Genomic DNA, 14,723 nt, shown 5'->3' with positions numbered 1-14,723 from the left:
GGATGGCGTACAGGCGAGCACACGTCACATCCGCATACTTGGTTTACTGATTGAGCTAACAAACTCCGGCTCATCTCATTTCAGCAGACCGTGAGCCGCAGTTGGCTTACTCAGACTACAGCCAGCGCATCCAGACGATGCAGATGATGCCCAGATCAATGCAGATGAAGCGCAGACCAGTCACGTCACATCCGCATACTCGTTCAAAAATCGCTATAACACCTGTGTCCTTCGTCGGTAAGCGACGATCTTGGCTTCATTCGATAGCGCAAGAGCCCGGATTTCTTGTAGACGCTAAACATAGCATGTAAATAAGACACACCCAGGAGGATAAGGTTTTTGCATATCAAAGACCATGTCTAGTATATCGTTATGGTTACGTTAGATTTACAGATAAGTGGTCACGTTAGCAGTAGCCTCGGAACCAGACCGCTTTTGCACGTGAGAGGGCGGGGAGAAAAGCGGTCTGGGGACTTCGCCGATCAAAACCTAGTTCGGAAGAGGAGGGAGGGTTCTTGTTCACTCAATTGCAACCGCGCCAATCAAAACCCACGCCTTCAGGAAGGCGGCCAATCGGTGATGAGAATGCTAATAGCAACACAGCAGGACACGTTATTGCGTATGCAGGTGCAAGGTTATGAGGTAAGTGATCGCAATTACAGCTTGCTAAGGTGTTTGTGTGTGAGCGTATGAACGTCCTTGTTGTTTGGTAGTTATGGATGACTTTGGAGCAATGCCTGACGATGAAGCCATTGCAACTGTCATGTCCGGCGTTTTGACTCTGTTCGACGTGCAGAATTTGAAGCCACTGCAGATGCTATCTCTTCGCCTCCTTGTCCGTAGACGGGACGTCTTCGCGTGCTTTCCTACGGGCTTTGGAAAGTCGCTAATTTTTCATCTTCTCCCGCACGTTTGTGCCCGACTAGCATTGCAGCCAATGGCTTCCGGCTATCCCGCGGATCCTGTGGTGCTAGTGGTTAGCCTCGTCCCCAGACTCTCTCGCGCTAGTCTTGTCCGGTGCCCGTATGACAATTCCAGGCGCGAGAGAGTCTGGGATCATCCCGCCTACTTCCTGCCATATCTCCATTCTAAATGCTCACTAAGTGTCACCCCCAACGTCATCAACTGTTACCCCGAACGTCATCAAATGTCCCGTAACTTCAAAATCAAATTAGCGTTAGTCTAATGCAATAAACATATCACACGGGATGCTATGACCATTGTTTGGTGTTTGTGGCATATGCAGCACTTGCAGACAACTGAAGCATGTTGAAAAGGTAAGTCTATGGACTGTTGGTGACGGGTTTCGTGTAGGCTTGTAGTCTGAGATCTACAAGTGGCGGATCCGGAGTGATGACCTTCTACGTAGTTTACACGCGGCCATTAGCGTTTGTGCGCAGACTAGACTCTGTAGCCAAAAGCGCGCAATGGCAAGGGAAGGGGTTGATCTTGACATGAAACTACCGTCTACCGTTCGAGAAATCTTCAAGTATGAAAACAAATACATCTTTTCGCGAAAGAATAGCCCTGGAAGCTTCAAGTTGACCCTCCAGACGGTAGTTTCATGTCAAGATCAACCCCTTCCCTTGCCATTGCGCGCTTTTTGCTACAGAGTCTAGTCTGCGCGCAAACGCTAATGGCCGCGTGTGAACTAGCTAGAAAGTCATCACTCCGCCAATTGTAAATCTCAGACTACAAGCCTACACGACACCCGTCACCAACAATCCATAGACTTACCTTTTCAACATGCTTCAGTTGTCTGCAAGTGCTGGATATGCCACAAACACCAAACAATGGTCATAGCTTTGTTGTACCGCGCAAATTCGTTTTTGTGCACCAGACAATTGGAGATCGTCTTCTGGTCGTCTGAAGGACAATCAGAGACACACAAGTCTCTGTATTCGCCGAAATCGCTCTCTCCTGACACTCAGCATCAGTCTACGCACTCTCTGACATTGCGTAATTCGGTCTTTTTCCAATAGTCTTCAAAGAAAGACAAAGAACAGTGCGAAAGAACTAACGACCATTGTCTTGGAACGCGCGTTACTATCACATGACCGTTAAACCTAAACCACTTTCGTTAGACTGCCTCTGAAACGTGTTTAGCAAAGCTGTTTAGGTTTCCAGTTAAACAGGTTTAACGCTAGTGGAGACGCGTTATTCTTAAACATGTTTAGACTTAAACAGGTTGTAAACATGTCTAAGCCCTAGTGGAAACGCGTCCTAGTCACAGGCAATTAGTTAAGTGTTTCTAAACCAACATAGGTGCTTCATTACATAGTTCCAGATTCACAGTGAACGCGAACAGAGAGTAGGTTAATCTAAAGCAATCCGACGCGACCGTTCGTCTCAGACCACGCATTTTCCAGCATCCCCATCTCAGACTCTTCCAACCTTAAACGTCATTCCGAGCATCTCATTTCAGAACGCCAAAGTCTCGTCTCGGGCCGTCGGAGGCGGTCGAGGCGAAATCCGACGCGATGGTTCGTCTCGGACTCGCGATCTCGGCCGGCTCACCGCGTTTCGCGACGATCCGAAACCGGCGTCGTGTCGATCGGCGCGTTACAGACAGACAGACAGACATGTGGACAGACGAAAGTTGGCGTTCCCGAGCGTTTGTTTATCTAATATATAAAGCTCAAATTGTCTTTGTGTGTGTGTGTGTGTGTGTGTGTGTGTGTGTGTGTGTGTGTGTGTGTGTGTGTTCGCGTTTGGCGGCCACGTCTTTTGTCCGTTCGCAACCGAAATCGGCACGCACACTCGGCACGCACAGGGAAAGGTTTTCGTAAAACAATTTAAAAAATTGTACCGGGTTCCCTCTCGAGGGGTCGACCCCCGCGTAAAATTTCTTGATGACGTAAACGCTACACATTTCAGTTTATTCGAACACACGTCCACACCAGTCCTGTGTAGACTGTATGCATCGCCGTCCTTCGCAAAGCTTCGAGCAATCGAATATCTCTTGCCGACGAAACTTACTCTTCTAGCGCATTCGTTTCTCTCCAAATTCTGATTGCATTTGCACCGAACTCAACCTACACGTTCTCTGCAGCAAGCGCTACACGGGGAGTGTGTCGATTTCTATCGAAACAAGCGCGAAGAGCAAGATTCGAATTCATTCAGCACATCCGGGACCTCGCAGCAAAGATTGCACGTGACTTTTCCACAGATCTATCTTTAGATTACAGTATCTAGCCCGTACGAAGGACGGGCTACGGATCCTAGTTATATATAAGATAAAATACTACTACAACGAATATTTTCCTAAAAGTTTAGACTGCTTTCTAGTGCACCAGCAAATATGATATCAGACTGCTACAATGAGAATTGCATGGTTACTGAAGAAATGCACGCTGTCGAGGCGCAGCCATTGATTAATTAATTAATATCATGTAACGTTCAAATATTTAGCAGCAGCAGCGTAATTACAGAACTTTAGTATTCAACTTTAGCATGAAGCTTGCGAGAAACACGTCGCGCGCCTGTAGTCTTATTAGACTGACTGTACTCTAGACGCCCGCATATACGGGCACGATGATTAGATAAGACCCGGATCTGGTATATGGCGCGCACAGCCCACCACGTGGTCTCTTTCTACAGTACATGGTGACAGGAGTGGATGGCTTCTTCTTTTTCTCTAAAATCTCCCAAATCGGTCGACTTCGCCACACCAGAAGCGTGACCGCGATGGATCAAACGCTTCGAGCGTTACCGTGTTGCGCCTGGCCTAGACAAAAAAAGAGGATCTAATTCAGGTCAGTATACTTATTTATGCTATGGGACATGACGCAGAAGATGTTTTGGAAAACTTCACGCTGTCAGAAGACGACAAGGGGAAGTACGAAAGTGTCAAGTAGATCTTTCAAGAAAATTTCATGCGACGGAAGAACCCTATCTACGAGCGAGCCCGGTTTAGTATGAGGAAACAACAAGCAGGAGAAAGCGTGGATGCGTTCGTGACTGCTCTTCACAACCTAGCTGAACACTGAATCTAGGGGACATTCAAAGAACAGCTAATGCGGGATCGTGTGGTGGTCGGCCTTCTGGATGCAGATCTTTCCGAACGCTTACAACTTCTATCAGATCTGGACCTTGCTACAGCAGTGACAAAAGCACGTAACAGCGAAGCAGTAAAGGCACAACAGTCAATAGTCCGAGGCTCTCAAGCCACGCCTACCCTCTGCTGTTTCTCTGACGCTGTGCACAGCTATGCCCAACAGGATAGGCCACAACGCCAACGTCCTTTCGGAAAAGAAGAGAAACGAACACCATCAAAAAGCATGCCTTCATCGCGGAATTGTCAATGGTGCGGAAAGGACAAACACCCCCGTGGCAAATGCCCGCCAGAAACTCAAAATGCTTACAATGCAGCAAGATAGGCAATTTTGCGTCTGTGTGTCGCTCCGCAGCAGCACATTTTGTATCCACCGCTTCCACAACAGTCCAAGATGATACTTTCTTAACTTCCTTGATTCTGGCAATGCGTTGTCCAAACAGGTACATGTCGGAGACTCACAAATTCTTATGAAAATAGACACAGGGGCCGACGTTACCGCCATCCCAGAACAACTCTACCAACAACGCCCGAGTCAGAGATATGACTTCAAATATCTGACCGTATACTGCGCGGACTTGACGGCAACCGACTTCTCGTCTCAGGGTGCATCAAAGTCCCACTTTCGTGTACCGTTCCAGATGCTCTTTTGCCAAACCACACGGTCTACGTTGTACGTGGGTTACAGGCACCTCTTCTGGGAAGACCAGCTATACAAGGTTTGCACATATTAGGACAAGTCAATCACATCAGCAAACGCCGCATCGACATCAAGAACGCCCAAACGTCTTTCCCGTCACTCTTTTCAGGACTCGGAAAATTCAAAGGTCTTCCTCATAACATTTCGCTACGGGAAGACGCAATTCCTTACTCTCTAGCTACTCTTCGTCGAGTTCCTTTCCCGCCAATGCCGCGCGTAGAAGCAGCTCTACGCGCTTCTACGCGCTCAAACATCAAACATCGTTCTCGCACCGTTCAACGTCAACTTTGAGACACAGATTTCCGCAGACGCATCCTCGTTTGGCATGGGAGCCGTCATACGCCAGAAACAGCCCTCAGGAGAGCGGCGCCCTGTAACTTACCAATCTCGAGCTATGACACTCACCGAACAACGATACTCCCAAATTGAGAAAGAAGGCCTAGTAGTAAAGTGAGCGTGTGAATGATTCAATCACTACCTTATCGGCTCACCTTTCTCCATCGTAGCCGACCACAAGCCTCTGGTAACGCTGTTGCGCGCGAAAAACCTGGATAGTCTACCGCCGCAAATACTACGATTTCGACTAAAGCTAATGAGGTACAATTTTACCATCAGACACATCCCTGGAAAAGAGCTAGTCACAGCCGATACACTCTCGCGCGTGCCAACTAATACAGCGACAAGGCGTGACCACGAGTTTCAAGCAGAAGTCTCTGCCTGCCTGGCCGCCGCTACCGATGCCCTACCGGTTACAGATAAACGACTAAAGGAATTTCGGTCTTTCCAAGAGCAAGAATTTGTTTGTCGTTCTATTGCCGAGTACTGCAAAAGCGGCTGGTCCGTGACATATGATCTACCTGACGCTTAAACCGTACTCACCGAAATGGGGAGAATATACGATCAACCAGAACGGTCTTCTCATATGCGGACCACGAATCGTAGGACCACATAAAGCCCGTTCTCAAGTCCTAGCGGAACTACATTCGGGACATCAAGGTATCACCAACTGTCGACAAAGAGCAAAGTAATCTGATGGTGGCTCGGTCTGAGTACACAACTAGACCAGTACGTACACAACTGTCGTGCTTGCGACCAACACCAACAGCAACGTGTAGAACCATTAGTCTCGAATTCATTTCCCCACTTACCGTGGCAAAAAGTAGCTGCGGTTCGTCGACGGTTCGATGCCTTATACAAACTTCGACTACGCAACATACCATTAGACAACTACGTTCCATCTTTTCTCGCCACGGCATCCCTAAAGAGCTATTTACAGACAACGGACCTCAGTTTAGTTCAAGAGAGTTTTCCGAATTCGTAAAAGAGCATAGAATCAGACACTCTACAAGTAGCCCCTATACCCTCAGGCAAATGGCATAGCAGAAAGAGCGGTGAGGACCGTAAAAAGACTACTACAGTCAACACCAGATATGGAAACTTGTTTGCAAGCGTATCAGGCCACACCATTGGAGAACGGATACGGTCCCGCACAGCTTCTCTTCGGTCGGCGGATACGTATAACCATACCTATAACATCGGAACAACGTCGCCCCATTTTTCCCGACGAGGAAACACTAAGGGCTCACGAGACCCGCCTCAAGGGATGACAGCAACTCAATTACAGCCTACGTCATGGCGTTACAAAACTCGTATCACTACCTACCGGCAGCCCCGTATTCATTCCAGACCGTCAAGAGTCAGGTGTAGTCATCTCAAAACCAGCAAACAGATCGTATATCGTTGCTACACCCAAGGATAAGGAGCTGCCGTTAAACGGTAATGTTCCCCAGCCAGATTGCTGGGTTCCTGCGCACTAAGCAGGATCGAGCTATGGGCCGTGCTAACCAGTCAAAGACCAAGTACTCATTTATACTCCTGAGTCGAGAGAGGCAATTGTGAGTAAGTTTTCTTGCCCAAGGAAATTATGCCAGAGCTCGCCATCACTGACTTGAACCTGCAACCCTGCAAGGTCCCGAATGTAGGCACTCCATAAGATGACTCTCTAACCAACTGAGCTATCGCACCACACACACACACACACACACACACACACACACACACACACACACACACACACACACACACACACACACACACACCACGCACACACACACACACACACACACCACGCACGCACGCACACACACACACACACACACACACACCACGCGCGCACACACACCACGCACGCACGCACATACACACACACACACACACACACACACACACACACACACACACACACCTGTTACCCCTGTCTGTTATCCCATTTTTCGTGTATTCACTTCTGGTTTACTCCGCCAAAATAATTGCCCGCCAATATTTCATCTTATATAAACGATATTACCAAACTACTGTTACTCAATTAGACAGCAAATTAATTAATTAAAGATGACACAATGGAAAGATATCTCACGCGATCCGTTACACCTGAATACGTTTAGCCTAGCCCCGATCAGTCAGTAGCATGTGTATGAATATGGCACATTGATTTACCGTAGTTGTCACGAAAAACTCTGTTGCCGTATGTAGGAGAGGAACTTTACCTCTTACTTACGTGTGATAGAAATTAATCATTTATTCAATTTAATAACAGTAGCTAAAATTTTAGTTGGCTCAACATTAATTTGGTATCAGGAAGTTACACCAGTACTGGTACGCTCCCACGCATTCAAAATGATTATGATTTATGGAAGACTAGCATCTCGACCCGGCGTTGCCCGGGTAACATAGACAGGTGGAGCTACTAGGGTTGCGTATTTTTACATATTCTATGTATTAACTAAAAGCAACACTTATTCACCATACGTAGAACTGTCCATGCGAAAAGCAACAACTTGAAATTTATGGAATCAACACAATCTTTCTCTGACAGATTCGTTATGCGCCAGGAGTGTCACTGTGCCACCGCAGTAGTCTAGTGTCGTTGCGATTGGCACGCGTTTGGAGACAACGCATACGTCACGCAGACGTCAGTGTGACTGTAATAACAACAGATGTCACATGACTTGGCTACACTCGAGCGAAACGGGGCCTAAATCCAGGCACGAAACAGGTATTCTCGTGACATGTGCACGGGGATCGTAAATTCGAAGTCTCACCGCGGTCACGTCCTGGCGAGATTTCACTTGGAGTTGACTCCTAGAGAGGGAACCGTCTAAATACTGTGGCGTGGGGCCTGGCAGTTTTGGCGTGATTGATGTTACAGACAGACAGACAGACAGATCAGACTTTTATAGATATAGAAAAGATAACTATAGAAAGAGTGGTTAGATGCTGTGAACAAAATGTAAGTGCCTAGTTGATTATATTTCCCTCATACATACATGCTCAACCAACTGCTAATTGTAATTTACAGACACAAACGAATTTAACTAAGGCTGTTTAAAGTATTGTGAAAATTGCCACAACTGAGATGCTTGGCCATTGCAGACTGCCATTACTACACTTCCTCCACTCTCTGCTGTGCCTCTGTCTAAACATTGACCAGAAGCTGGGTGATGCAATGTCCGAGATTGTGTGTGTTCCCACTTCTGGTTTCCTGCAAGCCCATGGCACTCCAACATTCTCACATGGTCCCCTGCCCGAGAGACATCTAAACAGAACTCTTCGTGTCTTAGTTCATTGCGCTGTGTCAACGAAAATGCTTGATTTCCACCTCCACCGTGGCAGTAAAACAAACCAAGAATGTCACCCTCTTCTTTGCCAAGTGTATCAAGACAAAGAGCACTGTCTGGGTTTCGAACCTCACCCCATGCTCGAACATTTTCATCAGGTACAACCAGTTCAGGATACACATTCGCCAAATACCATTTGAAAGATTTGCACTGCAATCGAACCTTCAACTGCTCCCTTTTAGAAATGTCTCCAAAGTCTTTCCCCTTTAAATCTGGACGTGTGGCATAGTAAAACTTTTTGTATTCATCCATCCAAACTTCAGCAACTCTCATAGAATTCTTAGAAAAAGTATGATCAATTCCATCCGGAAAAGTGTATGGATGACGTTTTCTGAAAACGTGACCAACACGAGAACATGGAATGATCTCTAACATTCCCCCACACTGCCATATCCTGAATGACAATTCCAAGTTCTCACCACCCCAGATGTCCATCTCCTTATCATATGACCCGATCTCTTCAAAATAATCCCTATCAACAGCAAACAAACCACCTGCCATAGTTGGAGAACGAATGTCTGATGTAGCATCTGTCCTTCGTTTTACTTCGTGTTGTGGTATCGGCTTCCACTTGAAATGAAGACCCCAGTTGAAACCACCTCGTACCAAAGGTGATCCTGCATATCGGAAGGTGTCAGAATCAACCAAATCAATAACAGGGCACACAACAGTTTTCCGATATAAATGAATTCGTTCTACTAGCGGTTCAAGCCAACCAACATTTGCCTCACAGTGACTATCAAGAAATACCAAGATTTGACCAGTCGATGCAGCTGCACCACCCAAACGAGCTCTAATTAAACCTTCTCGTTTTTTCGCGTGAACAACCTTTACCTTTGGCAGAGAGTTAGCATAATCATCCAATTTGCCTTTTAGATCCTCTGAAACAACAAACAGTAATTTCTTAATTTTAGTTATACAGGCAACACGCGTGTATTGATAAAGGTTTGCATCAATTCATACCTTTCTTACAACTACACTAGTAATTGTTTGTGTAACATATTGTGTTTAATAGGCAAGTGAGGGTAGTCTGTCTTTACTTAGTCGCGTAACAATGGTTGCAGAGCAATAACTTCTATCCAACTAATGCACAAAAACTCAGAAAACAGACTCTGCTTTCTTCTAGCTTCTTTCGTCAAGCGTCTATCTCCTCTGCTCCTTGGTCACATATGAAAGTGAAATCAATAGTTGCCTCACTCTTCTCGCCAGAAATTTCAGTAGAGAAGACTCCTGATTAAGTTTTCACACATGTGTTGCTGAGTTGAATTTGCATTCATGCTGGCATCATCGTTGTGCTGATCGGTCTCCCCACTCAACAATAAATTCACATGACAATAGCTGACCATTTACTGTTTATTATTGTAAAGCAGGAGAGAAAATTGCTACTTATCACAGCCATTATCAACACATACAAGTCAATGACCACTTCTAAATCTCAGCTCACTACGCTATCACAATGAAACTCCATACAGAACACCTACAGTCACATGATTCTTGCTCTCATATAGCAACGCTTACCGTGTGTGCTGAAGTCATCAAACAGAATAACCTCGTGAAGTAAATCTGGAGGACTCCTATTTAGAACACTGTGAACAGTCCTCAAAAGAGTTGACCAAGCCTCATTGTGAAAGATGATAATGACACTAGAGGAAGGCATCTGCACAGGATACGTTCGAGCCTTGCACCTACAAACATACAAATAAGTGATGTAACCCATGCCACCACGAACCAGCGAAAAGATTACCCAAGTGGCTTTAATAAACTATAGACTACCAAAAAGGTACTTTCTATTGCATTTTGTGTCCAGATGCGTGGGCGTATATGTATTGTGTTTCCTTGACAGACAAAGCAGATTGAACTATACTAAAAATCATCCATTTCTCTTTGATTGAAGACGCAGCCTTGCCTATACACAAGAACAAGAGTCCAGAAACATCGTTACAAGCAGACTACTCTCATTGCAAATCTCAAGATCTATCTAGCCTCTTCGCTCTTCAGCTATTGCTGAAACCCTTCAACGTGATCACTAGGGTATCAAGAACTCGAAAAGACTCGCAACCATCGACTCTTTCAGCTGTCTACAAGCACACACGATGGGCAAAGTCCGGATTGTCATGGTTTCAGTCTCCTGAGGACGTCAAGATTGAAAAGAATCCTTTGTGATGATATTCTGTGGCAATTCAGTTTACAACGGTAGGGGAAAATGGTTTTGTTTTGCCAACCAGCTTCGTTGGACACTGTCCGGTTGAAGGGGTGGAACCACCCCCTAAACAAACATGCACTACATACACTCAGTATAGATGGGATGACTCGTTCTTTCATGGCTGTGTAGAGGAGATATTAGTGTGTCTTGTTTAGCTATTGATAAATCAAACACATTGTCTGTTGTAGCCTCGTCCCCAGACTCACGTGAGCCTGGCATTTTCCGGTTCCCATAGGACAATTTCAGCCTTCCGTGAGTCTGGACTCACCATGCCTACTTTCACACACTTACTTCACTAAGTGTCACACAAAGTCATAGCCTTGGCACCCCACGTGACTAAATACCTACATCACAAACTCAATTAGCTTATATCTATCTAATGTGTGACCCAGCAGATTGTGTATCATGCCCAAGCCTCCAAACAGGGCATGGTGGCTCTCCAAGGTGAGTGATTTACCATGTTCATGCTCTACAAATCTCAAGACGACTTCAGCATGTGGAAGGTGAGTGCATTCCTACGCTATTGTCCTACTCGCGTAGACTGGCGAGCCCGCCAAGTCTAATCACAGCGATCCAGACTTCACGTATAGTTCACTCATTGTTTGTGCGGACAAAGAAGTCTTTGCCCCTAGGATGGCCCTGGAGACTTCAAGTTTACCCTCCCAAAAAAAGTCATCATAATTGAAAACACGAAGAGCGGACTGCAATTCCACGTCAATGTATCTCTCGTTGCCATTGCGCGCCCTACTGGCCTTTACAATAGAGTCTGCACACTAGCAAGGACCGTGCAGATAGCGGATGCGTGACAAAACGAGTGAACTACACGCGAAGCCCGGATCGCTGTAACTAGACTTGGCAGGCTCGCCAGTCTACACAAGTAGGACAATAGCGTAGGAATACACTCACCTTTCCACATGCTGAAGTCGTCTTGAGATTGTAGAACATGAACGTGGTGACTCACTTACCACTATGCCCTGTTCGGAGGCTTGGCATGATCCACAATCTGCTGGGTCACACATTAGATAGATATAAGCTAATTGAGTTTGTGACATAGGTACTATTTAGGAATGTGGGGTGCCAAGGCTATGACGTGGGGTGACATTTAGTGAAGTAAGTGTGTGAAAGTAGGCGCGGTGAGTCTGGACTCACTGGAGGCTGAAATTGTCATACAGAAACCGAACGCTGCAAGGCTCACGTGAGTCTGGGGACGAGGCTAGTCTAGTGTTCTCCCCAGGCATCTCAAGACGTGGCGGCCTGCCACGCCTTGGCTAAATCGTCTAGCGCCACCACGCCTTACTATCTATGTGCTACGCAAGAAATGGCAGACCAGTGGTTTGGGTTCTTGTATGAATAGAACACCTGTTGTTGTGAAAGGTCCAAAAGCAACTTTATAGAGATCGCTAAGTCCAAAATATACTTGTGACGTTGTTTTGAATCCGATGAGACGTCATTTGGTGGCGTAGTCACCCACATTCCAATCCGTATATGAGTCACGCCCTCGGCAGCCGTTTGAGCCGTGGAGTTGTTATTGGTGCGTTGAGAGAATACAAAGTCGCAAGGCAAAGTACATCAATGTGTCGAATTGTGTTGTTGAAGTGATAGCCCAAATTTCTCGTTCTTCTAGTGGCCTACGGAAGTCAATCTGGAAGGCGTTACCCTACACAGGATGTAAGACAATGCACTGATTACACACGCCAAAATGCGCTTGCACGGCATCGGCCAAAAGCCTAAGTTAGCAAAAGCATTGCTCAGGTTAGTGTAGACACGTTCACAGTTTCGAAAAACTTGTAGATCTCGGCGAGCATGCCGATATGTTGCGCACGTGCACGTCTCTACCTAGCGTCGATATCGGCATGGAAAATTGTCACCGACTGCTTAGCGAACTTGTCTACTAGTGCTAAGTTACTAACTAAAGCTATTACAATCAATTTTGTGATTTGTATTGGCTTGGAATTTATTGGGAGACGCAGGCTTCGACATGTATGCAGATTTTAGTGATAGCTTGTTTGTATTGTACTCTGTCCACACATAGAAATGTTGTACAGCTAACATTTTAGAGACCAAACACAAGCACCCTATGTTGCTCTAGCACTGCACCTCAAAGCCAGCAAATCCCACTCAGATGACCACGCCCACATTTGACACAACCACGCCCACAAGTGCATTCCATTTAGCCACGCCTAGACCACCACACCTTTGAGATATTCTGAGGAGAACACTGCTAGTCTGTTGTTCAAATAATGGTGATGTCCGGTAGATGATCGTGGTGTCCAATTATGGGTGCGGAGACGCTTCCAAGTTGTGAGCGAGGTAGCGTGCACGTTCCTGATCTGTTTTGGACTAAACTGGGCCAGCCGGAGTTTATGTGCCCTCGATGTATCGTATTAAATTAGATTGAATCTTGACTTCGTCGATTCTTCTAGAGGGCTGTCCGACTATTGATGGTGTCCGGTAAACAGGGGGCGTGCTCTACCATGGGTCACTGTTATTAGTAACACCAACACATTTTTTGGCAGAAATTTTCACAGGAGTAACACTCCATAGTGTTCTTGTTGTAGGATTTTGGCACTAAACATGTGCTGTGCAAAATACGTAGATGCCTTCCAGAACACTTTTACAAGGCCTTACTGTCTTCAATGAAAATGGTAACAGTTCTCCCCAACTGAAGCAGTAAGTAGCTGGTGCTACGGCAGTTGTAATAGCTACTGTCCCAGTGATTTGGTACACCTAATGGCACCTCTGGAACTGTAAGAACAACGTCTGGTCTGAACAAGCTCCAAGGCTAAACCTACACGAAGTTGCTAGCCGTCTGGCGGTCACGTGTCAATGGTGCATGCGCAATGACAACTTCTGATGGCCACACAGTTCAGCAGTCTCGAAGTAGAAAACTACATTTCGCTAGAGTTCAGGATGTCCAAGTCTAGTGGTGCGTCATCTGCTAATGTTGTGCCATCACCCACGCAAGTCTGCTCGCCATCTGACATTGCTCTCACGTTTCAATACTCGTGACAAACTATCAGCATGACTCCACTATTCCCCCAACCCCATTCTGCACTTCTATACCATGTCAATTGGTTTAAATGGACGCTCTAGGGTAAAGGAAAGTGAAGCAACTGGTGGGGCGACAGTAACCAGCCGGCAGTATATACTGTTCACCACCCTTGCCGGCATTGTCAACAGGAGTTGAGACAAATCGCAGAAGCGGTAGCATCCGCTTCTATCCTGTTTACAGTTGGTGAAAGGAGAAGTCGGCAGTTACAAACAGGAAAGGCCGAACCTCTAGTCTTGCAGTCCAGACGTCTGGCTGCTGGACCAATAGCCACGCCCAAACCCATATTGCCAAAATCCTCATCATAGACGCAGTGTGGATTGCAGTCCTGGATGCACTGCCACCACCACAGTAGCTATATTGCCAGGAGCCAGGGGTAGAGTACAGTACAACTGTACCAAATATACCGCAAAATTGCACCAGTGGTCTGGATGTCCGAGGTAAAGTTTGGGATTCAAGGCTACGCATTTGATAAACCGAACGAATTCGCTAATCCGAGCGAAATCCGTACAGATCTTGGCATGAGGCTGTTCGGATTATTAGCGGGTTTCTACTTTATCTAATCTTCTAACAGTGCGGACGTACACTAATCATACCTCTCAACTATATTTCTCGTTCGTATCTAGGGATACCACACGTGCACTACTACAACTGACACACAAGCATGCTAACAGCTACTAGTAGTTAACATTACATACTGTACATTACTTACAGTGGATCTCGTGTGTCTGGTATGGGGCGATCCAAAGCAGTTCGATCACTAACTAGTTGATTGAACGCATGTCTCGCGTATCCTGCTTGCTTTTCGGCTTCGTCTTCTGGCCGTAGTTTGACGGCAGGCAGCTCCTTCCCCGCTCCCAGATTAGACACGTGACGCTTCCCTTGAGGAGGGTTGCCTTTCTGGTCAGTATTTGAAGAACCGAAAAACACAATGAAGCAAAGAGCTGCTATGAACCAGAATACTGAAGTCACAAGAACACTGACAAAGACACGACGTGACATCGCCGTTAAGTAGGCGTGGAATATTGCTGCACGCTTGC

At 46.3% G+C, this 14,723-nt stretch overlaps 1 protein-coding gene across 1 annotated transcript; it reads right to left on the bottom strand.

The window, feature by feature from the left end:
* Positions 1-8,042: 8,042 nt before the first annotated feature.
* On the bottom strand, positions 8,043-14,696 carry LOC134192775 (polypeptide N-acetylgalactosaminyltransferase 13-like). Its single transcript, XM_062661527.1, has 3 exons — positions 14,396-14,696; positions 9,950-10,116; positions 8,043-9,312 (listed from the first exon to the last, which is right to left on the bottom strand). The coding sequence occupies exons 1-3, from the start codon at positions 14,683-14,685 to the stop codon at positions 8,129-8,131; spliced, it is 1,641 nt and encodes a 546-aa protein (XP_062517511.1). The 5' UTR covers positions 14,686-14,696; the 3' UTR covers positions 8,043-8,128.
* Between the last annotated feature and the right edge of the window lie 27 nt (positions 14,697-14,723).

The sequence above is a fragment of the Corticium candelabrum genome, chromosome 17 (assembly GCF_963422355.1).
Source record: "Corticium candelabrum chromosome 17, ooCorCand1.1, whole genome shotgun sequence".
In the NCBI taxonomy this organism is placed as follows: domain Eukaryota; kingdom Metazoa; phylum Porifera; class Homoscleromorpha; order Homosclerophorida; family Plakinidae; genus Corticium; species Corticium candelabrum.
The sequence above is the reverse complement of the archived record's forward strand: the minus strand, read 5'-3'. Positions and strand labels throughout refer to the sequence as shown.

Bases quoted from the DNA above. Each gene is read 5' to 3' on its own strand.
- LOC134192775 (XM_062661527.1), bottom strand. From the start codon at position 14,685: ATGTCACGTCGTGTCTTTGTCAGTGTTCTTGTGACTTCAGTATTCTGG. The intron at 10,117-14,395 runs GTAAGTAATGTA...GTATGTTTGTAG, and splicing joins CCAGACACACGAGATCCACT to GTGCAAGGCTCGAACGTATC. The intron at 9,313-9,949 runs GTAAGCGTTGCT...TTGTTGTTTCAG, and splicing joins TGATGACTTCAGCACACACG to AGGATCTAAAAGGCAAATTG.